Source organism: Dasypus novemcinctus, chromosome 23, assembly GCF_030445035.2.
Source record: "Dasypus novemcinctus isolate mDasNov1 chromosome 23, mDasNov1.1.hap2, whole genome shotgun sequence".
Taxonomy (NCBI): domain Eukaryota; kingdom Metazoa; phylum Chordata; class Mammalia; order Cingulata; family Dasypodidae; genus Dasypus; species Dasypus novemcinctus.
Genome location: NC_080695.1, coordinates 4,560,971 through 4,586,507, shown reverse-complemented (window position 1 = coordinate 4,586,507; position 25,537 = coordinate 4,560,971). Strand labels below are relative to the sequence as shown.

Genomic DNA, 25,537 nt, shown 5'->3' with positions numbered 1-25,537 from the left:
ATGTTCAGCCAAATACGCTTCCCTCTCTTACATTTTTTATGTAACATTTATATGATCTAAGTATCTTTTAAAAAATTCAAAATTTAAAAATTTAAAAAATATATTATCATGAAACATATGCTGAAATATGCATGCTTGGAATACATCTGGCAGTAAATATTACATACGTTGGGAGGTAATGTTTGGGAAGTAGGTTTGAAGCAGGCAAGTTAAGCAATCAATAGACAGATCTGGAACCTGGCAGAAAAACCACCACGATTGAACATGTGGAAATTGGTACTACCAAGATGGCTGCTGGAGAAACTTGCAAGAATCCCATTCTGAATGAGATTTCCTCTGAAGTCAGAATCCCTGGATATTCTCCAGGGGCCTTATAATAGGTCCCTCCTGGGGGATTCATGGGGGAGTCAATCAAAACAGCAAACAGCTGGGACAACCCCCTGTCATTAGCAGAAGGGTGTGATAATGTTTCTAAATGCAAGTGCAAAGGCCAACTGACCCTCTCTTGCCTTTTGACCCCTGTTCCTGACTTCTGCCCACTGTTCTAGCCTTCTTCACCCCTCACCTGGATCAATACACTAGTAAACCTGAGGATTTATAATCTGTAATGGGGAATTGTAGTCTGTCAACCCTCTTTATCACTCTTCAGCCCCTTCCTCTTTACTTGGGCCCCATGATCTGTTATTTTCTCCCATTTCTCTTCTGACCATTCACCAATAAGTTACTGGCCTAACTAACCCAGTTTGCTCTTGAAATTAATTTCTTATTGCTTAGCCAAGGACATAGAGAAAATCTGACAGCAGGTTCAATGGAAAGGAGATTTCCTTGAACAGGTTTGCTCTTCATGGGTGTAACTAACAAACTCTATGAAGAGGAAGTTTTGACAACAGTGTGAGGATGTGAATACTGAAATGAGAGGTGACATTCCATGTAGTACCTAGGTGATGTAACCCTTAAGATACTAGAAACTGGGATACAGGAAGAAAAAAATGAATCTCTAGCTGTGTCTTTCAGTGGTCATATAGATTTGTCATTTTACTTCACCTCTCTGAATGTTGATGTAGGACATTTGTTAAAGGAATAAATTAGCCTTTATCAGGTGTGTTACTGAGAAGATTAATTTTTCAATAAAATATGTAATTCTCCAAACATGTTGAATATAATCATTTTCTTCCTGGAATTGAGGTATGAATGATTAAGTTAATCTTGGTTTTGATCAACCTCATAATAATTATATATTTTTTTCTTTTTTCTTTTATTTTAATAATATAAATTCTTAATTTTCTTATCTTATTTCCAAATATATGTGGGTGGGATGTAGAACTCAGTGTTGAGTGGGTTGCATTATACATATGGAAGAATAAAGGTGTTTTAGGACAAATGTATCCAGAAGGTCAGGTTCATGGTAGAGCAGGGAGGGAGAATCCAGAAATCAGAAATGCATGTGAGAGAACCAATGCTATCTCAAAAAAACAGTAATATTTATAATGAGAGATTCCAATCTGCTTCCTCCTATGGTGAGGTCCCAATTCCAGATGTGATTTTGGTAAGGGATACCTATGTTTTGGAATCAGCAATGAATTAAAAGTCTCCAATGAACCAGAGAGCATGTTTTGCAATTCTCTTGAGGCTCAGGGCCTAGCTGGCACATGTACAGTCCAGAGATTCAAGTCTCCTGAGCATACCCCAGCACCTACCACAGGTTCAGTAAGTGACAGAAGAGGCATGTGTAGAGAGGCCCCATCTGAGCCCAACTCCATCACATTCAAGAGCACAAATTCCAAAGTAGGGCCCACTGACAAGGCACTGAACATGATCTGTCATGACTGTAGAACCTGGGTGTCTCTGTGGCTCTCAGGAGCACCACTATTTGGGGTTCTATCTACTTTGGCTTTCTCTGAGATCCTGCTGAGATGTGCGTAAGTGTGATCCCTCTGATGACCTTCTGACTCATTTCAAAGTCCCTTAACCATATAAACTCATTTGTCTTCACCATTTCCCTCTTTTAATCAAGTCTTTTTCTACTTGCATCACTAGCTGGTGTTTGGTAGTAATCACTTGGCATCAGGGAGGCCCATCCCTGGGAGTCATGTCCCATGTAGGGGGAAGGTAATGCATTTACATGCTGAGCTTGGCCTCAGCAAAGTTGTAACACCTGCTCTCAGGTTCACTGGACTTACCCAGGTCAGCTAACAGAGAGATGAGAATGGTCAACCAGCACACCAGGGAACTGAGAGTGTCTACAACTATAAGCAGGAGAATCCCTTCCAACAACCATGTGGGATCTAAGCACCCTCTTGATTTAGAGATGGAGTGGACATCTCCATCCCATGGTCCTCAAGATGGAGGAATAAAATATGGATTAGAGTGTACTTACTGGTATTCTACTACAGAATTGTGACTCTATCAATGAAAGAAACTATCATTGATGTGGTGACAGTGGCTATGGGAGTTGGTAAGGGCAGGGAAGGGGAAGAAGAGGTGTGATAAGGGGGCATTTTCAGGACTTGGAGTTGTCCTGAATGATATTGCAAGGACAGATGCAGTACATTATATATCCTATGATAACCCACTTTAATGTACTGGGAGAGAGTGTAAACTACAATTAAACTCTAACCCATGCTGTGTAGCAGTGTTCCAAAGTATATTCATCAAATGCAATGACTGTGTCACACTGATAAAAAAGGTTGTTGATGTTGGTGGAATGGGGGTAGAGGGGAGTGGGAGTATTTTGGAACCTCTTATATTTTTACTGTAACATTTTATGTGATCTAAGTAACTTTTTTTGTCTTTATTTTTTTAATAATACATCCAAAAAATATGAGGTCCCCATATACCCCCCACCCCCCTCACCCCTTACCTCCCTCCCATAACAATCTTCTCCATCATCATGAGACATTCATTGCACTTGGTGAATACATCTCTGAGCACTGCTGAACCTCAGGGTCAATGGTCACATCATAGCCCACACTCTCCCACGTTTCAGCCAGTGGGCCAAGGGAGAACATACAATGTCTGGTAACTGTCCCTGCAGCCTCACCCAGGACAACTCCAAGTCCCAAAAATGCCTCCATATCTCATCTCTTCTTCCCATTCCCTAACCCCAGCAGCCACCATGGCCACTTTCTCCACACCAATGCCACATTTTCTTCGATTACTAATCACAATAGTTCATGAATAGATTATCAGTAAGTCCACTCAAATCCATACTCTATTCCTCCATCCTGTGGACCTTGGAATGGTTGTGTTCACTCCACATCTATATCAAGAGGGGGCTTAGAATCCACACGGATGCTGGATGCAATCCTCCTGCTTTCAGTTGTAGGCACTCTTGACTCCATGGTGTGTTGGTTGACCTTCTTAAACTCCCATGTTAGCTGAATGGGGTAAGTCCAATAAACCAGAGTGTATATGAGCTGAAGCCTGTTGAGACTCAGGGCCTGGCTATCACATGCTCAGTCCAGAGATTCAGGTCCCCTGGGTATATATTAAACCCCAGCACCAACTACAGTTCCAGTAAAAGTAACAGGAGAAGCTTGTGAACAAAGATCACATCTGAGTCCAGCTCCATCACACAGATACACAAACTCCAAAGTAGGGCCAACTGACATGGCACTGAACTCCATCTGCCATGACTGTAGATCCTGTGGGTCTCTGTAGCCCTCAGAGGAACCAATACCCAGGGTTGTATCTACTTTATTTGTCTCTGGGACTCTGCTGAGGTGTGCATAAGGGTAACTCCTTTGATAATCTCCTGGCTCTTCTTGGAGACTCATAGCCATATAAACTCATTTGTCCTTTCCATTTTCCCCTTGATTCAGCTCAAAAAGCATTTTTAACTCCTGGTATTATATGTAGATTGAGATATACTGCTGGTCCGAGTTGACCCTTTTATTCAAGGTCATTTTCTAGTTACATCATCAGCTGGTACTTGGTAGTAATCCCTCAGCACCAGGGAGGCTCAACCCTGGGAGTCATGTCCTACACTGGAGGGAAGGCAATGCATTTATATGCTGAGTTTGGCTTCGAGACTGGCATCATTTGAGCAACATGGAGGCTCTCAGGAGGTAACTCTTAGGCACCCTGCAACTCTAGGCCTTGTTCTTATTTCAGGTGTTCAGGCTCACAAGCATAGCCATTATTATCAAGGGCTCATTGTTGGACCTTCATTCTTTTATGGTCTTTGCCGTTGCACTTTGGGGATTTTTGCTCTTCCTTGAGGGACTGTGATAGAGCTTCCCTGGCTAGGAACACAGCACTCCCTCAGTTGTTGTTTTCAATTGTATCCATTATGAAAATATCCAATCATTTTTATGTACCCTGGATATATGCCCTGTAGAACTCCATGCCAACCATGTGTCCCCTGTCAATAACATCCCACAGCAGAATTCTTCCACTGCTATTGTTGAACCTCTCTGTGATTCAAAACTTCCTGAAAAGTGAAGCCCAATATATTGCCAGGTTCCATTAATAGAAAAATGGAATATAGCAATTAGTTTAAAGGTTAGATATAGATATATATTAATTTAGAAAAATTAAGGTAAAAATAAATTGGGGTATCAACAATTTAAAAACTGCAAAAGCTTTGTTTTTGATGTTTTGCCTTCCATCACTGAAATGTGTTGCCCTGTATGCAAATTGGCAAGGCAACTACTTCTGTCTTTTCCTCAGTGTCTACGTCCTATCTTTTTCTTATCTTTTTTCTAATTATTAAACTTATCTTCACAAGAGTTTTAGATCACAGTAATTCATATATACAATATACAGTACTCCCACATATCGAACATAAAACCTTTTCCCTTCCACAGCAATAATGTTTTTACATATTCATAGTATATTTACTGAAACTGATGTACAGATATTGAGACAAGAGCTTTCAAACAAGGTAACATTTGTGTTTATATTGTGGTTTATATTTTAGACTAAACAATTTTCTAAAGTTTTAGTTATCTTATGTTTTACATTATGATTTACATTTTAGCCTATCAGCCCCTATATATTTTTGGTGTAATCTAATATGTCTTATATCCATCCTTGCGTACTCTTATGGAACACTTCTATTGCCCACACAGTTACATTGGTTCCATCTAATCAATACCTCTTTCCGCCTCCCCTTAGGGCCCACAGTGACAGTCAGTCTTCATTGCTTGAAGAGCCATGTTCAGAGATACTTGCAACAGTGTTGAGGGCTTGACATGCAAAACTGCCCTAATGCCCTGGGAGCTACCATTTATCTTGAGAGATAAAATTCCCTCTATGTGGGTATACCTTCACTTTCATTATATGGGTTTCTACCCAATGATATAACCCACTTTGGCAAAATGAGCATCCACATATTCCCTAGAAGCTTGTCCTGTGTCAGATTATCCCCTTTAAGCATGTTAAACAGGTAACATGCCTTATTATATTTTTGAAAAAGTTTTCTCAGCATTATACTCTCAACCAAATACCTGACAATCTCCTATGTTCGTATGTTGCCCCACCCTCCCCCTAATTTCTTGGGCAATATTTTACCCATCCTCCCATCTCTAGCTCCCCTAAAGCCCACAAAGCCCCACCCATATGCCCCCATTATATCCCTTTCTTGTGCAAATTCTTACCTCCAGGTTATCATAGATATCAGCCATGTAGATGTCAGCTTACATCCTTCCTATACCCCCCAATTTCCTGTAAGCCTATCATCCAGTCTCTAGCTCTCTGAGGCAGCTTGGTTTACTTATTTCATATCATTAGGTCATGTAGCATTTGTCCTTCAATTCCTGGCTTGCTTCACTCAGCATAAGGTTCTCAAGATTCATCCAAGTTATCACATGTGTTTGTAGTGTATTCATTCTTAAAGCCGAGTATTATTCCATTGTATGTATATATCACATTTTATTTATCCATTCATCTGTTGGTGGGCATTTGGGTTGATTCCAACTTTTGGCAATAGTGAACAGTGCTGCTATGGACATTGGTGTGCATATATCGGTTTGTGTCCTTGTTTTCAGTTCTACTGGGTATATACCCAACAGTGAAATTGCTGGGTCATATGACAAATCAATTGCTAGGTTTTTGAGAAACTGCCAAACTGCCCTCCAAAATGGCTGGACCCTTCTGCATTCCCACCAGCAGCGGATGAGTGTTCCCATTCCTCCACATCCTCTCCAGCATTTGTTGTCTTCTGTTTTTTTCATAACTGCCAATATTATGGGAGTAAGATGATATCTCATTGTAGTTTTGATTTGCATTTCCCTGATACTAGATATTTGGGGCATTTTTTCATGTGCTTTTTAGCCATTTGTATTTCTTCTTTGGAGAAGTGTCTGTTTATATCTTTTTCCCTTTTTTTAAAATGGGTTGTTTATCTTTTTATTTTCAAGATAGTGTTCTTTATATATGCAGGTTATAAGTCTCCTATCCAATATATGGTTTCCAAATATTTTCTCCCATTGTGTAGGCTCTCTTTTCACTTTCTTGACAAACTCTTTTGAGGTTCAGAAGGCTTTAATTTTGAGGAAGTCCCATTTATCTATTTGTTCTTTTGCTGCTCATGCTTTTGGTGTGAAGTTTATGAAGCCATTTCCTATTACAAGGTCTTGTATATGCTTCCCTACACTGCTTTCCAAAGCCTTTATGGTCTTGTCTCTTATATTTAGGTCTTTGATCCATCTTGAGTTGTTTTTTGTATAAGATGTGAGTTGGTAATCCTCTTTCATTGTTTTACATATGGATATCTGGTTCTCCAGGCACCATTTATTGAGTAGGCCATTCTCTCTCAGTTGAGAGGGTCTGCTGGCTTTATCAAACATTATATGACTATATATGTGAGGGTCTATATCAGAACTCTCAATTCACTTCCATTGGTCTGTGTGTCTCTCCTTGTGTCAATACCATGCTTTTTTTCACTACGGTACTTTGTTGTATGTTTTGAAGTCAGGTAGTGTGATTCTTCCAATTTTGTTTTTCTTTTTCAATATGTCTTTGGCTATTCAGGATGTCTTTCCTTTCCAAATAAATTTCATAGCTAGTTTTTCCAGTTCCTTAAAGAATGCTGTGTCAATTTTTATTGGGATTGCATTGAAAGTGTAGATCAGTTTTGGTAGGATTGACATCTTAGTAATATTTATTCTTCCTTTCCATGAACAGGGAATATTCTTCCATTTATTTAGGTCTTCTTTGATTTCTTTGAACAGTTTTGTACAGTTCTCTGTGTATAAGTTTTTTCCATCTTTAGTTAAATTTATTCCTCTGTATTTGTTTTTTTTATTGACTGTTGTAAATGGTATTTGTTTCTTAATTTCCTCCTGAGCTTGCTCATTATTGGTGTACAGAAATGCTACTGACTTTTGCGCATTGATCTTATAACCTTTGACTTTACTAAACTCATTTATGAGTTCTAGAAGCTTTGTTGTAGACCTCTCAGGGTTTTCTATGTATAGGATCATGTCATCTGCAAATAATGAAATTTTGACTTCTTCCTTATCAATTTGAATGCCTTTTATATCTGGTTCTTGCCTCAGTGCTCAAGCAAGTACTTCTAAGACAATATTAAATAGAAGAGGTGAGAGTGGGCATCCTTGTCTTGTTCCTGAGTTTAGAGGGAAGAATTTTAGGATTTCACCATTGTAAACGATGTTAGAGTGGGTTTTTCATATATACTCTTTATCATGTTCAGAAAATTTCCTTATATTCCAATTTTTTGCAGTGTTTTTATCAAGAAAGGGTGCTGACTTTTGTCAAATGCTTTTTCTGCATCTATAGTTATAATGTGATTTTTTTCTTTCAATCTATTTATATGGTGTATGACATTGTTTGATTTTCTTACATTGAACCATCCTTTCATAACCGGAATGAATCCCACTTGGTCATGATGTATAATTTGTTTAATGTGTTCTTGAATACAGTTAGCAAGTATTTTGTTGAGGATTTTTGCACCAAGGTTCCTTAGAGAAATTGGTCTGCTATTTTCCTTTCTTGTGGTGTCTTTGTTTGGCTTTGGTACTAGGGTAATGTTGGCATCATAGAATGAGTTAAGTAATGTTCCTTCTGTTTCCATTTTTTTGGAATAGTTTCAGCAGGATTGGTGTTAGTTCTTTCTGGAATGTTTTGTAGATTTCACCTGTGAAGCTGTCTGGCCCTGGGCTCTTCTTAGGTGGGGGGTTTTAAATGACTCATTCTATCTCTTTACTTGTGATTGGTTTGTTGAGATCATCAATTTCTTCTTTCCTCAATATAGGCTGCTTATGTGTTTCTAGGAATTTGTCCATTTCCTCTGAATTGTCATTTTTGTTGGAATATAGTTTCTCAAAGTATCCTCCTAAGATAGTCTTTATTTCTGTGGGGCCAGTGGTGATATCTCCTTTCTCATTTCTTATTTTCTGTATTTGCCTCTTCTCTCTTTTTTTCTTTGTTAGTCTAGCTAAGGGTATGTGAATTTTATTGATCTTCTCAAAGAGCCAGCTCTTGGTTTTGTTTATCTTTTCAAGTGTTTCTTATTTTCTATTTCATTTACTTCTGCTCTTATCTTTGTTCTTTCTTTCTTTCTTCTTCCTGTGGTGTTACTTTGTTGTTGTTTTTTTACTAATTCCTCCAAATGTGCAGTTACTTCTTCAATTTTTGCTCTTTCTTCTTTTTTGATGTATGAATTTATGGCCATAAATTTCCCTCTCAGTACTGCTTTGGCTGTATCCCTTAAGTTTTGGTATGTTGTGTTATCATTTTCATTTGTTTCAAGGTAGTTATTAATTTCTTTTGGGATTTCCTCTTTGACCCACTGTTTTTCTAAGAGTGTGCTGTTTAATTTCCATATCTTGCCATCATGGCAGATGGAGTTCAGTGCTATGTCAGTTGGCCCTTCTTTGGAGTTTGTGTTTCTGTGTGATGGAGCGGGACTCAGATGTGATCTTTTTTCACAAGCATCTCCTGTTACTTTTACCAGAAGTGTAGTTGGTGCTGGGGTTTAATATATACCCAGGGGATCTGAATCTGTGGAATGACCATATTATAGCCAGGCACTGAACCTCAACAGACTTCAGCTCCTACACTCTGATTTATTGGACTTATACCACTCAGCTAAAATGGCATTGAAGAAGGTCAACCATCACACCATGGAGCCAAGGGTGGCTACAACTGAAAGCAGGAGGATCACATCTAGCATCCATGTATAATCTAAGCTCCCTCTTGATGTAGATTTGGGGAGGACAAAATCATTCCAAGGTCCACAGGATGGAGGAATAGAGTATGGATTAGAGTGGACTTACTGATATTCTATTCATGAACTACTGTGATTAATAATTGAAGAAAATGTGGCATTGGTGTGGAGAAAGTGGCCATGGTGGCTGTTGGGGGTGGGGAATGGGAAGAAGAGAAGAGATGTGGAGGCATTTTCGGGACTTGGAGTTGTCCTGGATGAGGCTGCAGGGACAGTTACTAGACATTTTATGTCCTCCCATGGCCCACGGGGTGGAATGTGGGAGAATGTGGGCTATGATGTGGACCATTGACCATGAGGTGCAATGGTGCTCAGAAATGTATTCACAAAATGCAGTGAATGTCTCATGATGATAGAGGAGATTGTTGCTATGGGGGGAAGAGTGGGGGGAGGGTGGTAGGGGGTATATGGGGACCTCATTTTTTATATGTAATATTTAAAAAATAAATAAAGACAAAAATAGGACCTCTGCTGGACCTCAGGGTGCGGTGGATTCAGGGATGGGAAGTCTGTGACACTGTAGACTCAAGGTGTGTGAGTCTCTGGGGCATGGACCTCCGGGGTTTAGGGGACACAGACCTGGGAACCTTGCATCCAGATAACAGGGGTACTGGGAGCACCACAGCACAACACAGCCTTCAGGGATTCTCACAGCTGGGTGCCAGCCCTAGGGGGAGTGGTCCCACCTGCAACCTCTGACCTCCATGTCAGAAACCCAAAATTCCACCTCTCACAAGAATCTCTTCTGTCACTGTCTCACCAAATCAACATCCAGACACCTCCTGCCCTGCAAGCCCCTGAAACAGCCCACTGGGAGTGCTGCTGCACTACAAAGATTTCAGGCACTGCTGAGGATGGGCCACCATTCCTAGGGGGAGGGGTTTTGCCTACAACTTCTGATTTCCATGTCAGAAACCAAAAGTTCCACCTGTTACAAGAATCTCCTCTGTCACTGTCTCACCAAATCAACTTCCAGACACCTCCCGCCCTGCAGGCCCCTGAAACAGCCTGCTCAGGGCTTGGGAACTCCCCAGGACAGCAAAACCTTCAGGAATCACCACCGCTGGGCCGCCAGCCCCAGGAGAAAGGGTCCTGCCCATGACCCCAACCTCCGTGAAAGAGACCCAAAATTCTACCTCTTGCAATAATCTCCTCTGTCACCATCCCTCTAAGTCAACATCCTGACACCTCCTGTCCTACAAGCACCCAAAACAGCCCAGTCCAGCAGGGCTCCAACTCTACTCAGCTGCTTCTTTGCAGGAGAGATTATGAGGTGCACTCACTCAGATGCCTTCTTGCCCCCTAATCTAAGTATCTTTATAAAAAGCTGCTACAAACAAAAGAGTAAAACTGGCATTATATTTTCAAAAAAAAGTCTCTGACATCATGGGCTAATTAATACATGCAATTCATGGATTTTCATCTTTTTATCTATAATATGAAGTAATCATATCTTTATTAGCCAAAGAAGGCAAGATCTCCAACATCTTGACCCTGGGAAAGGAGAGTCCTTCCTTATTTCTCTTGAGCATACCTTATGTTCCAATTTGGGCAGGGGATATTCCTAGGTGAAAATTTTGGCATTCATGATGGGGGACTTAGAAAATTGTGGTCAAGACTTGAATCTTAAGACTTCTTTCTCAAGATTTAAACAGACACTTCTCCAAAGAAGAAATACAAATGGCTAAAAAGCACATGAAAAAATGCTCCAAATCTCTAGCTATCAGGGAAATGCAAATCAAAACTACAATGTGATACCATCTTACTCCCATAAGATTGGCAGCCATGAAAAAAACGGTAGAATACAAATGCTGGAGAGGATTTGAAGAAAGGGAAACACTCATCCATTGCTGGTGGGAATGCAGAAGGATCCAACCATTCTGGAGGACAGTTTGGTGGTTTCTCAAAAAATTATCCATAGATTTGCCATATGGCCCAGCAATACCACTGCTGGGTATATACCCATCAGATCTGAAAACAAGGACACAAACCGATATATGAACACCAATGTTCATAGCAGCATTGTTCACTATTGCCAAAAGTTGGAATCAATCCAAATGTCCATCAACAGATGAGTGGATCAATAAAATGTGGTATATACACACAATGGAATACTACTCAGCTGTAAGAACCAATACACTACAATCGCATGTGATAACATGGATGAACCTTGAGAATCTTATGTTGAGTGAAGCAACCCAGGCATTGAAGGACAAATACTATATGACCTCAATGATATGAAATAAGTTAACTGCCTCAGAGAGCTAGAGTCTGGAAAAGTGGCTTACAGGAAATCGGGGGGTGGAGGGAGGATGTGAGTTAATGTCTGCAGGGGTGGAATCTGTGATGAGCTGGGGGTAAGTATGAGCACAAAGAAGGGACAAAATGGGGGCAAGGGGTTACCTTCGGGTGGGGTTTTCTGGGTTTGAGGGGGGCTGGGGATGGGAAGAGGGGTAATATGGTCCAAGAAATAGGTGGGAGGGAGGGGCAACATACGAACATGGGAGAGTGTCAGAAGTTCATTGAGAACTAAATGTTGAGTAAAACGTATCAAAGTATAAGTAGGAGGGTTACCTGGTTAGGACGCTCAGCGGGTGTGGTCTGATGCGGGACGGACTCCGGAGGGAATAGCTGAAGGCTCATTTTGCCAAGGTGGGTTCTAGCATTGGGTGGGGTGGACCCATATCCTGGGGAAGACTAATGCCGTGAAATAGGGAGAACTGTATCTCTCGTGAGAAAGGACGGCTCCCAGGGCATTAGATTGGCAGGCGTTGTGGGCCCTAAGGGGAGGGGAAAATGGATGTGCAATGGATGGAACAAAGGTAAATAAGGGGGTAAAAGAGGAGTTATGTGAGAGTACATGAGGATGAATATAAAACAGCTAATATTACACCAAAAACATATAGGGGATGACAGACTAATAATGAAAACCATAAGACAAAACATAGGATAACTAAAAAATTTAGAAAACTGTACAACCTAAAGTATGGACCACATAGTAAGCACAAATGTCACCTTGTTTGAAAACTATAGTTTCAGAATCTGTACATCAGTTTCAGGAACATGATATGAATAAGTTAAAAGATTATTGCTGTGGAAGGGAAAAGGTTTTATGGTGGATCTGGGGAAATACTGTATATTGTATATATGAATTTTGGTGATTTAAGACACTTCTGAAGCTGACATTATGTTGGGATTCACTTTACGGGAAGTTTTGGATTACAGAGTGGTTCAACAATGGCAGCAGAGGAATACTGATATGGGATGTTATTGACAGGATATATATGGTTGACAGGGAGTTATACAGGGCATATGCCCAGGGTATATGGTAATGTCTATATATACTCATAATGGAAACAATTAAAAACAACAGCTGGGGGGGTACTGGGCTCCTGGCCAGGGGGGTCACTGTTGTGGGCCCTGGGAGAGCAGCGGCAATCCTCCAGGTGCAACGGCAAGAACCAGGAAGGAAGGAGGGCCCAACAGTGGGCTCTTGATACTAATGGCTACACTTTTGAGCCTATACACCTGCAATAAGAACAAGGCCTAGAGTAGCATTGTGCCTGGGGGTTTCCTCCTGACAGCCTTCATGTTACTCAAATGTGGCCACTCTCACAGCCAAACTCAGCGTGTAGATGCGATGCATTCCCCCCAGCGTGGGACACAACACCCGGGGATGAGCCTCCCTGGCACCGAGGAATCACTACCACATACCAGCTGAAGAAGCAACTAGAAAATGACCTAGAATTAAAGATTCAATGCGGAACAGTAGAATATACCTGTCTACATATAATAACATGACTTTGGGAAGCGGTTTGACCTAATGTAAGGGGGAAATGGGAAGGAGAAATGAGATTATAAGGCTGTGAGTCTCTAAAAAAGAGTCTGGAGGTTGTCAGAAGGAATACCCCTATGTACAACTGAACAGAGTCTAAGAGACAGATAAGGTAGATACAACCCCAGGTATTGGTTCTTTTGAGGGATAAAGAGACCCACGGGTTCTATGGTCATGGCAGAAGGGGTTCACTGCCATGACAGTTGGCCCTTCTTTGGAACTGGTGTTTCTGCGTGATGGAATTGGACTCAGAGGGGATCTCTTTTCACAAGACTTGCATGCTACTTTATTGGAATTGTAGTTGGTGCTGGGTTTAAGATATATGTAGGGGATTTGAATCTCTGGACTGATAATATGACACCCAGGCCCCGAGCCTCAACAGACTTCAGCTCCTACACTTTGATTTATTGGACTTACTCCACTCAGCTAACATGGAGTTGAAGAAGGTCAACCACCACAACATGGAGCCTAGAGTGTCTACAACTAGAAGCGGGAGGAGTGCATCCAGTACCCATGTGGAATCTAAGCCCTCACTTGACATAGGTGTGCAATGGACACAACCAATCCAATGTCCACAGAGAAAATGTGGAATGGGTGTGGGAACAGTAGCCATGGGGGCTGCTGGGTGTGGGGAACGGGAGGAAGAGATGAGATGTGGAGGCATTTTCGGGACATGGAGTTGTCCTGGATAGTGCTTCACGGACAATTACGGGACACTGTAGATCCCCCCAGGGCCCACTGGATGGAACGTGAGAGAGTCTGGGCTATGATGTGGACCATTGACTATGGGGTGCAGTGATGCTCAGAGTTGAACTTACCAGGTGCAATGGATGTGTCATGATGATGGGAGAGAGTGTTGCTGTGGGGGGAGTGGGGGGCGGGGGCGGTGGGTTTGAATGGGACCTCATATTTTTTTTAATGTAATTTTAAAAAAATAATAAATAATTAAAAAAAAAAGACTTCTTTCTCCATTTTCAGCTTTGTTTTCCTTCTGCTTATCTGGTTGCAAGTGAAAATCCAGAGGAAGATAGATGCCTGCTAAGGTTTTCGCAATGCAATCACATGTGAGTAGGTAATTCTTTTTTGTACCTCTGTTGCCAGCATATGGGAAGATTTCTCCTATTCGTGTGACTATTCCAAATGTATTCAGGAGTTATTCAAGGATCTTAAGCTTATATATGACTCTTTATTAATTATGGTAAGTTAGGTATGGATCTATGAGTAATCTTCTAAGGTAATTACAAGAGTTGATTAAAGCTACTGTTAAGGCTGTGTATTCTCTGAGAAGATTACAGAAGTTTTCTTTTTCTCACACATCCATGGCCTCATTGAATAAATAATGAAGTCATGAATCATGTTAGTGCTTGAGATTGGCCTTACCATATGATGAATAGTGGTGACAGAGGTGAGTAAGAAGAGATGTTTACAGTTAGAAGGGATGCTGAATTTTCAGCTGTGCATTCAGTCAATCCAACATTACAGATACTGGGGTGTAAGGATAGATATATTTGTCAGAAGCACATGAGAAGTTTTGTAAATTAAATGAAATTAGAAATAATGTATTTGTTTCCTCCAATTTTAGTTTTCTTAAAATTTGATGGAATATATTTGTACATTTTAAAATAACTTCAAAAAAAGATTTATTGAATCTCCCTCATTGTTTGCACTCACTGTCTGCTCTCTCTGTCTTTTCATTGCATCCTCATCTTCTATTTAAAAGGAACAAGGAACTGAACCTAGGACCTCCCATGTGGGAGGGAGACAACCAATGAATTGAGCCACCTCTTCTCCTGCTGGTTGTGTCTCTCACTGTGTTTCCTATTTGTGTCTCTTCATTGCAGCATCTTGTTGCATCAGATTGCCATGCCAGGTCCTCATATATTTGTCTCTTCATTGCATCATCTTGTGTCAGCAAACTCTGCCAGCCCATGACAGCTTGCTATCTTGCTCATCTTCTTTAGGGGGACAACAGGAACCAAACACAGGGCCTCCCATGTTGTAGGCAGGAACCCAACTATTTGAGACACATACACTTTCCTTGAAATAATTTTTCAAAAACTACAGTTCTCCTTACCACTCTTGCTCAGATTTCCCAACTTCAAGTTTCTAAATTAAATTTATTCAAATATTATAAATGGGTGCCGTGTATAGAATTATTTTTTTCTTCATTGTGGCTGAGGTTTCAGAAGCTGTATAATAGAATACAATTTATGTCTCAGTGAAAAATTTTAAAGATTAGTAAAGGCCAGAGGCAATGAACAGGATTGTTTTAATCTTAGACAGACGACATGAAGATAAAAGTGAGACAATAAAACTGGTCTTTATACACCCCAGAAAAAGTTGAGATTGGGGGGTCTCCTACCACAGGAATGGTCAGTCTAAGTCCATGTATCAGTACAACTCTCTCAAGTGTCCCAGGTTCGTGACACTAAACCATCTGTATTTATATATTACAGTGAATACCTGAGCTTTGTAACACTGAGGAAATCAGGACTTACTGATTTGAAACCTATTTAGTTTTGCAGAATTCTGGTTATGTTTTCAAGCATCCCTGCCATTTTAATGGATAATAGCCCTGTGAAAATTGAATTTAGATAGAAAGCAATTGATACATTAACTTGCATTTGCCAAAATGCATAACAAATTCTTAAATGATTTTATAAATGAGAGGAAAGTGAGCTCATCTATATAGGGGAGTAACCTAACCATACCCATTTTTTTAAAAATTATACATATAATCAATATTGCTTGCCTTATAATATCTGTAAATTTACTTAAAATTGTTGACAAATATTGATTGTCATTAATGCTCAAAGGAAAACTGAATAATTAGCAGAAAGAGGCATAATTACAAATTTATTGGGATATTTCCAGGTGTATATCACACCCTATGTCATGTGATTTTCTTTTACAATGGGGTGTTGTGGGTTCAGAGTGTGTATGTGCCTGTGAGTACATCTGAAAGGCAAATGGAAGTTTAGCATTGATAATGTTGTTTCTGGAACCCCAACACCTTTTGTGTTTTATATACAGTTTCTGCTTCTTTAGTGCTGTTATTTTGTACATCTCACTCAAGACATTGGTAAGGGTAGACCTGTATGAACACAAATTTCTGTGATTTTTTTAGGAGTTAGTGACCTTGAAGGATGTGGCTGTAGACTTCACCCAGGAAGAGTGGGACCTGTTAGACACAACCCAGAGAAAGCTGTTCAGAGAAGTGATGCTGGAGAATATCAGTAACCTGGTCTCAGTAGGTGAGACTCTCAAAATATATTTACCACCCATATCTATCTTTTTTCTATCTAACATCTATCTAATCTACCTATATATTCATCATAAATCATCTTTCATTTTTTAATTCAGATATCTAAATCAGCTTCTCTGAATTGTATAATCTTTCTTACATTATATTTTTAAATTTTATAATTTTGATACATTTATATTTTGCTAACTATCCCTAAATGAATTTGCTTCCTAATTTTTTATTTACATCTAGTTCACCCCAACAGAATCTAATCTTCTTGACAAAAATTTAATGTCTTTTTTGAAATTCAACTTCCAGCAATCAGGGCTGTGCTGATATAAGTATTCTCCTCCAAGTCCTATGCTGAGGCTTCAGAACACAGTAGTAGAAACATTGCATATATCCATTTCCATATACAATTTAGATCATTTTTTTGGGAATTTATGTTAATTGGATTATTTTTTAACATAATATTCAATTGCTTTGAAAACATAGACTTCACACCATTTAGAATATAGACAATTCCACAGTCTCTTTTTACTAGTACATGGGTAACAACAAACAGTGGTCCTCATTGAAATGTGCAAAAGGTCAAGAATTACAATTTCTATTGAAATATTGTCAGTGATCTAAGTTCAAGTTATTGTTGCATTGCTGACCTTCAGTGCTTACCCTATTCTTTGGTAACTTGTGATGTACATCATGATCATGCCCTGTTACTGTCATAACTCAAAATCCAGGTAACTTTTTTCCATACAAACAGGATATCAAGTCTGCAAAAGAGATGTGCTTTCCCAGTTGGAACAGGAAGAAGTGTCGAGAGAAGGAGTAGTTGTTCCTCAATACCAGAATCCAGGTGAGCTGTGAAGACTTCTACGTTAGAAGAGGGGTCTCATGATAAAGTATGTGCTTGCATATTTTAACTTCAGGATTCCTTAAGTGTGTAATGATTTCTTCAGTTTTCTTTGTATGAGTTATGATTTCTAAAATGTACCTCAAGATATGGGGACATTTTAGTGACATGTGTTTGTTCCATACATCTCTCAAACTTTATTGGGTTTCATTGGCATTGAGAAAGGAATATTCATTTGTTTTTGTGATTAACTATCACATAATAATCCTTTTCTGGTTCCTATTCTTGGAAGATTTTTTCTTCTTTTTTACCTCACTGACATCCCAGCTTTTTCTCACATTCCATGTCTCAAAATCCTTTCTGACTGTGATGTCCTACAATTATCTTATGTATGACTTTGATATTCTTCCCAGTTAATTGTGAATGTGGGAAACATACTGAAAGGGATATTTGGAACTTTTAAAATTTTTCTTCCCCTGATACTATTCTAACAATTTATTCTGCTTTTGCAATCACTACAGGGAGGAAATGTGCCTTTAAAACATGGGAAATGATAGAAATGGTATTCAGTAAACCTACCTGTAGGAAAGACTCTTCTAAAATCATGTCATTGGTAAGTTCAATTTTTAAAACCCTAGTGTTCTAAATAGATATCAAAGGATGGAATAAATTAGGAATTCAGTAAATCATGAAATTAAAATTAATGTTAGAATTATGTGCTAATCCAGCAAAAATTTGTGATAGTTTGAATTTTTGATAAAAACCTAAATGCATACTCTAACTTGAGTTCACATGAAAATCAAATTGCATAAGCAGGATTCATGAATGTAATCTTTAAAACATCATGAAGCTCAAAATTGATCAGATAACCCTGCAATTAGATTTTTATAATAGAGACAATCTATGTGTATGGATTAGAATACTTTTTATATGAAACCAACATGGCAGATATTTTCATTGTAGACTACCACTAGTGGATTAGCCTAGGTTTCATATATAGGGAAATGCAGGAATTCATTTAAATGGACAAAAGTTTTACAGTCTCTCATCTAATTCCCCACAGCACAGATCTCACACCCAGAAGAATTCCTTTAAATGTATTTCTTTGCAAGAAGATTCTTCTTTCACATCCATAGTGAATCAATATGCATTGATTAACTTAACAAAGAAATCCTATTTCAGGAAACCACCTCCAGCAGTCCTCAGTGACTATTCAAATTTTAAACAACATAAGCATTTTCACCATACAAGTAAATCATATGAATGCTACCAAAATGATAAAAATTGTATCCAATGCTCTGAACTCACGCAATACAATGTAACTCCCATTGGAGAGAAAACCCATGAATGTCATCTAGGTGGGAAAGCCTTCACTACATCCTCTTCCCTTAAACTGCATGAGCGATGTCACACTGGAGAAAAACAGCAAGAATGTGATCTTTGTGGGAAAGCCTTCATTCAATCTTCTTCCCTCAAAAAACATGAAAGAACTCACACTGGAGAGAAACCCCATGAATGTCTTCTATGTGGGAAAGCTTTCATTCAACGTAGCAATCTTCAACAACATGAGAGAACTCATACTGGAGAGAAACCCCATGAATGTCATCTTTGTGGAAAAGGCTTCATTCAACTATCTAACCTGAAACAACATGAAAGAACTCACACTGGAGAGAAACCCCATAAATGTCATCTTTGTGGGAAAGCCTTCATTCAATCATCTTACCTCAAACAACATGAAAGAACTCACACTGGAGAGAAACCCCATAAATGTCATCTTTGTGGGAAAGCCTTCACTCAACTATCTAACCTGAAACAACATGAAAGAACTCACACTGGAGAGAAACCCCATAAATGTCATCTTTGTGGGAAAGCCTTCATTCAATCATCTTACCTCAAAGATCATGAAAGAACTCACACTGGAGAGAAACCCCATAAATGTCATCTTTGTGGAAAAGCCTTCATTCGACTTTCTCGCCTAAAACAACATGAAATAACTCACACTGGAGAGAAACCACATGAATGTCATCTTTGTGGGAAAGCCTTCATTCAATCATCTTACCTCAAACAACATGAAAGAACTCACACTGGAGAGAAACCCCATAAATGTCATCTTTGTGGGAAAGCCTTCATTCAATCATCTTACCTCAAACAACATGAAAGAACTCACACTGAAGAGAAACCCCATAAATGTCATCTTTGTGGGAAAGCCTTCATTCAATCATCTTACCTCAAACAACATGAAAGAACTCACACTGGAGAGAAACCCCATAAATGTCATCTTTGTGGGAAAGCCTTCACTCAACTATCTAACCTGAAACAACATGAAAGAACTCACACTGGAGAGAAACCCCATAAATGTCATCTTTGTGGGAAAGCCTTCATTCAATCATCTTACCTCAAAGATCATGAAAGAATTCACACTGGAGAGAAACCCCATAAATGTCATCTTTGTGGAAAAGCCTTCATTCGACTTTCTCACCTAAAACAACATGAAATAACTCACACTGGAGAGAAACCACATAAATGTCATCTTTGTGGGAAAGCCTTCATTCGACTTTCTCGCCTAAAACAACATGAAATAACTCACACTGGAGAGAAACCACATGAATGTCATCTTTGTGGGAAAGCCTTCATTCAATCATCTTACCTCAAACAACATGAAAGAACTCACACTGGAGAGAAACCCCATAAATGTCATCTTTGTGGGAAAGCCTTCATTCGATCATTTTCCCTCAAACAACATGAAAGAACTCACACTGGAGAGAAACCCCATAAATGTCATCTTTGTGGGAAAGCCTTCATTCAATCATCTGCCCTCAAACAACATGAAAGAACTCACACTGGAGAGAAACCCCATAAATGTCATCTTTGTGGGAAAGCCTTCATTCGATCATCTTCCCTCAAACAACATGAAAGAACTCACACTGGAGAGAAACCCCATAAATGTCATCTTTGTGGGAAAGCCTTCACTCAACTATCTAGCCTAAAACGACATGAAAGAACATCACACTGGAGAGAAACCCCATAAATGTCTTCTATGTGGAAAAGCTTTTAGTCAATGTAGCTCTCTTCAACAACATGAGAAAACACACTAGAGAGAAACCCCATGAATGTCATCTTTGTGGGAAAGCCTTCATTCAACTATCCACCCTAAAATAACATGAAAGAACTCACACTGGAGAGAAACCCCATGAGTGTCATCTATGTGGGAAAGCTTTCAGTCAACATTACGCTCTTCAACAACATGAGAGAACTCACACTGGAGAGTAACCTCATGGATGTCGTCTTTGTGGGAAAACATACAGTCAGTATACTAGTCTTCAAAAACATTTGAGAATTCGTACTGGAGAGAAACCCTATGAATGCTATCTATGTGGGAAAACTTTCACTTTTAGCTCTGCCCTCAGAAAACATTAATTATTCTAACCTTGGACAACAGGAGATTACTTAAACTGGAGAGAATCCCTATGAATGCCAAAAATTTGAGAAAGCCATCAGTCAATATTCTTTAAATGTAAAAACTCACAGTATAATAGTTTTGGGTATGAAAGAGACTTCAGCCACATATTTAACCTTTAAACATACCAAAGAACTCACATAGTGAATAAACGGTGTTTTTAATCTGTTCAGTAGTTCCTGTAGTCATTTGTACTACTTCAATAGCTTGCATGTATACTTTAAGCCCCTGAATCCTGACCATTTTTTACTTATTATCATTTATATATATGTGTATTGAGTGTAATAAAGGTTTATTTATCACTACCTTTTTTACATTTGCATTTACGCACTTGTAGGAAGCAAGATACAGAGTTACATAACAAACAATACAATACAATAATACTGGCATTTACAATTACCCAAATGGTTACCTGTACTGCAGATCATTGTTTCTTTAGGCTGTTTTTGAAGTACTATCTAGTGTATTTTCATTTCAGCCTGAAAAACTCCCATTAGCATTGCTTGTGAGGCAGGTCAAGTAGTGATGAATTCCCTCAGCTTTTGTTTTACAGAGAATGTCCTAATTTCTCCCTCATTTTTCTCTCACCGCTCCCCTCCACCCTGCTCTTTTTCCTGTCTGTGTCCCTTTGTTGTGTGATCTTCTCTATTTCTCTTTTTTGGTTTTTGCTTCTCATTTTCTCCTCTAGGATGCACTGGGATTTGGTCCTGGTAACCTCTGATGTGGAGAGAGTTTCCCTGTCACTTGTGCCACCTCAGTTCCTGGTTTCTGTTGTCTCACCTTGACTCTCCCCTTCATTTCTCTTTTTTGTTGCATCATTATCTTGCTGCATGGCTCACTGTGTGGGCACTTGCTCACCACATGGGCACTGGCTTACCACATGGGTTGCCACATAGGCACTGGCTCACTATGCAGGCACTGGCTTACTGTGCAGGAACTGGCTCAATGCATTGGTTGCCACACAGACACTGACACCGTGTGGGTCACTGCCTTGCCACATGGGCCTGGCTCACCACATGGGCATGCCTTTATCAGGAGGCCCCAAGGATCAAACCTGGGTCATCCCATTTGTTAGATGGAAGCCCAATCACTTGAGCCACATCTGCTTCCCTCTCCCTCATTTTTGAAAGAGCAACTCGCTGTATAAATTTTTGTCAGGCATTTGTTTTCCTTCAGAACTTTTAGTATTTCAACCCTCTGCCCTCTTGTCTCCACTGAGTTCTGGTGAGAAATCAATCACTTCTCAATCTAATTGGGACACCTTGTATGTAAAAATGTTGCTTTTCTCTTGTAGCTTTCAGAACTCTGATTGTCCTTTGTGTTTGGTAGTGTAATCAATATATGATGGAGTATATTTTTTCATGGTTATCCCATTTGGTGGTCACCAAGCTTCTTGGATTTACATATTCACACCTTCTTAAAAGTTTTTGGAACTGGTGTTTATGTGTGATGAATCTGGACTCAGATGGGATCTTCCTTCATAAGACTTTCATGCTAATGTGCTGGAGGTGCAGTTAATGTTGGGGTTTAAGATATATTTAGGGGATTTGAATCTCTGGACTGACAATGTGATAGCCAGGTCCTGAGCCTCAACAGACTCCAGCACCTACAATATGATTTATTGGACTTACCACACTCAGCTAAGATGGAGCTGAAGAAGGACAACCACCACACCATGGAGCCTAGAGTGATTACAACTGAAAGTGGGAGGATTGCATCCAACATCCATGTGGAATCTGAGCCTCCTCTTGACATAGAGGTGCAATGGACACAACCAATCCAATGTCCACATAGAAGAGGAGGCATTGGATTGGGAAAAGTGGACATGGTGGCTGATGGGCATGGGGAAAGGCAGGAAGAGATGAGAGGTGGAGGCGTCTTTGGGACATGGAGCTGCCCTGGATGGTGCTTCAGAGGCAATCACCGGACATTGTAAATCCTCACAGGGCCCACTGGATGGAATGGAGGAGAGTATGGGCCATGATGTGGACCATTGACTATGAGGTGCAGAGGTGCCCAAAGATGTACTTACCAAATCCAATGGATGTGTCATGATGATGGGAACGAGTGTTGCTGGGGGGGGGGGGGGGGAGAGGTGGGGTGGGGGGGTGGGGTTGAATGGGACCTCACATATATATATTTTTAATGTAATATTATTACAAAATCAATAAAATAAATAAATAAAAAGTTTGTGAATGTTTCTGTTATTTTTTAAATATCCTTCTGGCCCTTTTTATCTTCTCCATCTGGCAGAGCCAGATATATTGGTATGCAATAGGCATTTTAGGCTATTTTCACTTTCAATATTTCTTTTCTCTTTGTCCTCCTCAGCCTAACTCACATCAAATGTTTTTATTCAAGACCACTGCCAACTCCAATCTACTCTTGAAAGCCTCCTGAAAATTTCTCATTACCATTTATTTTGATATTCAACTCTGGTACTATTGTTTTGCTACTTTTACTTAAATTGTTTACATTTTTCTCTTTACTTAAACTTTTATATTGCTCATTTTTTGTTTTTCTGATATACTTTAGTTCTTTACCTGGACTTTCATTCACCCGCTTTAGAGTTTTTAAGACCTCTCTTTCAAATACTTTGTTCATTATGTCCACATTCTCATCTTCTTCATTAGAACTTTCTGTATTTTTATCTGCTTCCTTTGTATGGACCATCATTTCATGTGTCTCTGTTTGTATTTTGGGTTTTTCTTGCACATTCTATGTGCTAATATTTTAAATGTTAATTCTTGTATTTATGCCCAGGATGGATTTTTTCACTTTGTAAACAGCTGGTGAGAAGACAAACATTTCCTTGGAATTCAGCCCTCTTATCAGGAAGGCTTGTCAAGGCAAATGTACTGTGCAGGGTTTTCCTTGTCTTTCTGGGCCTCCATCTTGTCCTGTGGCTTTGTTTGTTAGTTGTTTTGGAGCTTCACTGTTTACAGGAGTTTGGTTTTCTGCTCTTTTCCTAGTATATAGACTGCCCTTTCCTGAGTATTTGAAGCTGTAGGCCTTTGTCTCAGACTGTCCACTTCTAGTTTTTCACACTCATTTCATTGTCTCATGTTGCTTTTGTGTAGAGTATAAATTCTGGTAGGAAGGTCACCCCAGACATTCCCAAGTTGTTCTTTCCTAGTTATAACAGAGCCAGGGACTAATGAAGGGTTGTAGGCTTGCTCCAATGTGTCCTGTGGAGATGGAGAGTAAGGACAGCAAAACTTGAATGTCTTCCTAAAGCTGAGCTTTTCTAGCCTGGCAACAAATGCAGCACTTCAGCTTACTCTCCCCCACAACCCTGGGGAACTACTGCTTTAAATCACCACTGCCTCTGCCTCTGTCCAGGAAAGGTTGGTAGATGCCACCCTGTTTGTGCAGAGCAGTTTGAAACAATAACATCCTCCAGAGCCATTACCCAGTGATCTTAACTCATTATTAAAACCTGTGATCAATGATCAAGTGTGCCTCTCCTATTCTTGGAGAATAGGATTTTTAAATACCTTTCTGCCAGTGGCAGCTAGCCAGGGTCTGTACCCCATGGGGGTGGCCTTTTGTGAGATTGTACAGTGGGCACCAGTAGCTGCCACTCAGAGACTGTAATTACAGTTTTTTATGATAGTTTATTGGCCTTTTCCTCCTGCTCTTTCATGGATGTTGTACAGTGTTATACTGGACTTGAACATTTGAAATAGGTGTTTCAGATGTTCCTTGCTTGTCTTATAGTTGTTGTGGAAGGACTGAGTACTGGAACTCCCTACTCTATTATCTTTCTAATGTCTCATAATTTTGATTTCACCTGCAGGTCTCCATTTTCAATTCTCATAATCTCCTAAACAATGAATGGCCTCACACTCACAACAATATTATTCTCGGAGGCCTGATTGTAATCCTGGTTCCAGAATGAAAAGAGATCTAAGAAACCATGAGCCAGGCACTGGTAGCCCCAACCTCATTGATCTTAGGATTAAACCAGTTTGACAGCTCCCTGGTATTCATGGGGGATTCTTAAAGTCCCATTTATTGATACCCTTCCTCAAGAGGATGTAGACATCATGCCATAGGTACCTGAAATGTGGGGCTTTACCTCTACCCAGGATTGTAGACAAGGTTGAAACATTGGCTACTACTATCTTTGTGCAGAGCAGGTTGAAATAATAACTTCCCCCAGAGCCATTACTCAGTGATCTGAATTCAGTAATCAAAAACTGTGGTCAGTGATCAGCTGTAGACAGTTTACTACACAAATGCTTCAGTCCTGTATTGCTCAAAACACCACCATACAAAAGATACAAAAGAAAGTTGAAAATAATGGCCAAAAAAAACCAATTCCATTCCATAATTTGCAAGGTACTCTGCAGCCCCCTAAATCAGTGGAACAAGTTGCTCTGTAGTGCATCTTGGGAACATAGGCTCAGGCACAGAAAATCGTGTAGTAAATGAACAGTTTATTAGCACAAATGGCCAGAAGAGGAGGCAAAAGATACAATCATGGCCAGTCTCCCAGGCAGGCCTGCTACTCAGGCCAGAGTTGGTAGATGCCTGCTCTACATGCTCCACTAGGAGAGAGTGACTCTGTACTGTTTTGCTGTTGAGTATTTATACACTCAGAGGGAAGATGACAATAAATCTTAACACATTTTATCTTATTTCACAATTTGGAATATTGTGCATTTAATATACACTGAAAAACTGGCATTTATGGTAAATCACTGTCACCTTGATGGTGCTTTATTCACCACAGGCCTAATTAAATGCCAGAAAATATAACCATTTTTTCATGCAATGATTTGAAGGAATTAAAAAGAGAATTATTATCTATAGACTTTTCATTAATCTCAATGCTTCAATATTGATTGATCCGTTTTAACAAATGGACCACACTAATCAGCAATGTCAGTAGTGGTAACCATGTGTGGGTGCCAGGATGTTGTATGGGAATTCCCTAAATTGTTATTGTA

At 39.7% G+C, this 25,537-nt stretch overlaps 1 protein-coding gene across 1 annotated transcript; it reads left to right on the top strand.

The window, feature by feature from the left end:
• Positions 1-14,002: 14,002 nt before the first annotated feature.
• On the top strand, positions 14,003-20,153 carry LOC131275443 (zinc finger protein 420-like). Its single transcript, XM_071211501.1, has 5 exons — positions 14,003-14,092; positions 16,156-16,282; positions 17,036-17,128; positions 17,647-17,738; positions 18,189-20,153. The coding sequence occupies exons 1-5, from the start codon at positions 14,060-14,062 to the stop codon at positions 20,151-20,153; spliced, it is 2,310 nt and encodes a 769-aa protein (XP_071067602.1). The 5' UTR covers positions 14,003-14,059.
• Positions 20,154-25,537: the final 5,384 nt, after the last annotated feature.

Coding starts and splice junctions, on each gene's coding strand:
- LOC131275443 (XM_071211501.1), top strand. CDS start 14,060: ATGCCTGCTAAGGTTTTCGCAATGCAATCACAT. Junction 16,283..17,035: donor CAGTAACCTGGTCTCAGTAG/GTGAGACTCTCA, acceptor CCATACAAACAG/GATATCAAGTCTGCAAAAGA. Junction 17,739..18,188: donor CTTCTAAAATCATGTCATTG/GTAAGTTCAATT, acceptor AATTCCCCACAG/CACAGATCTCACACCCAGAA.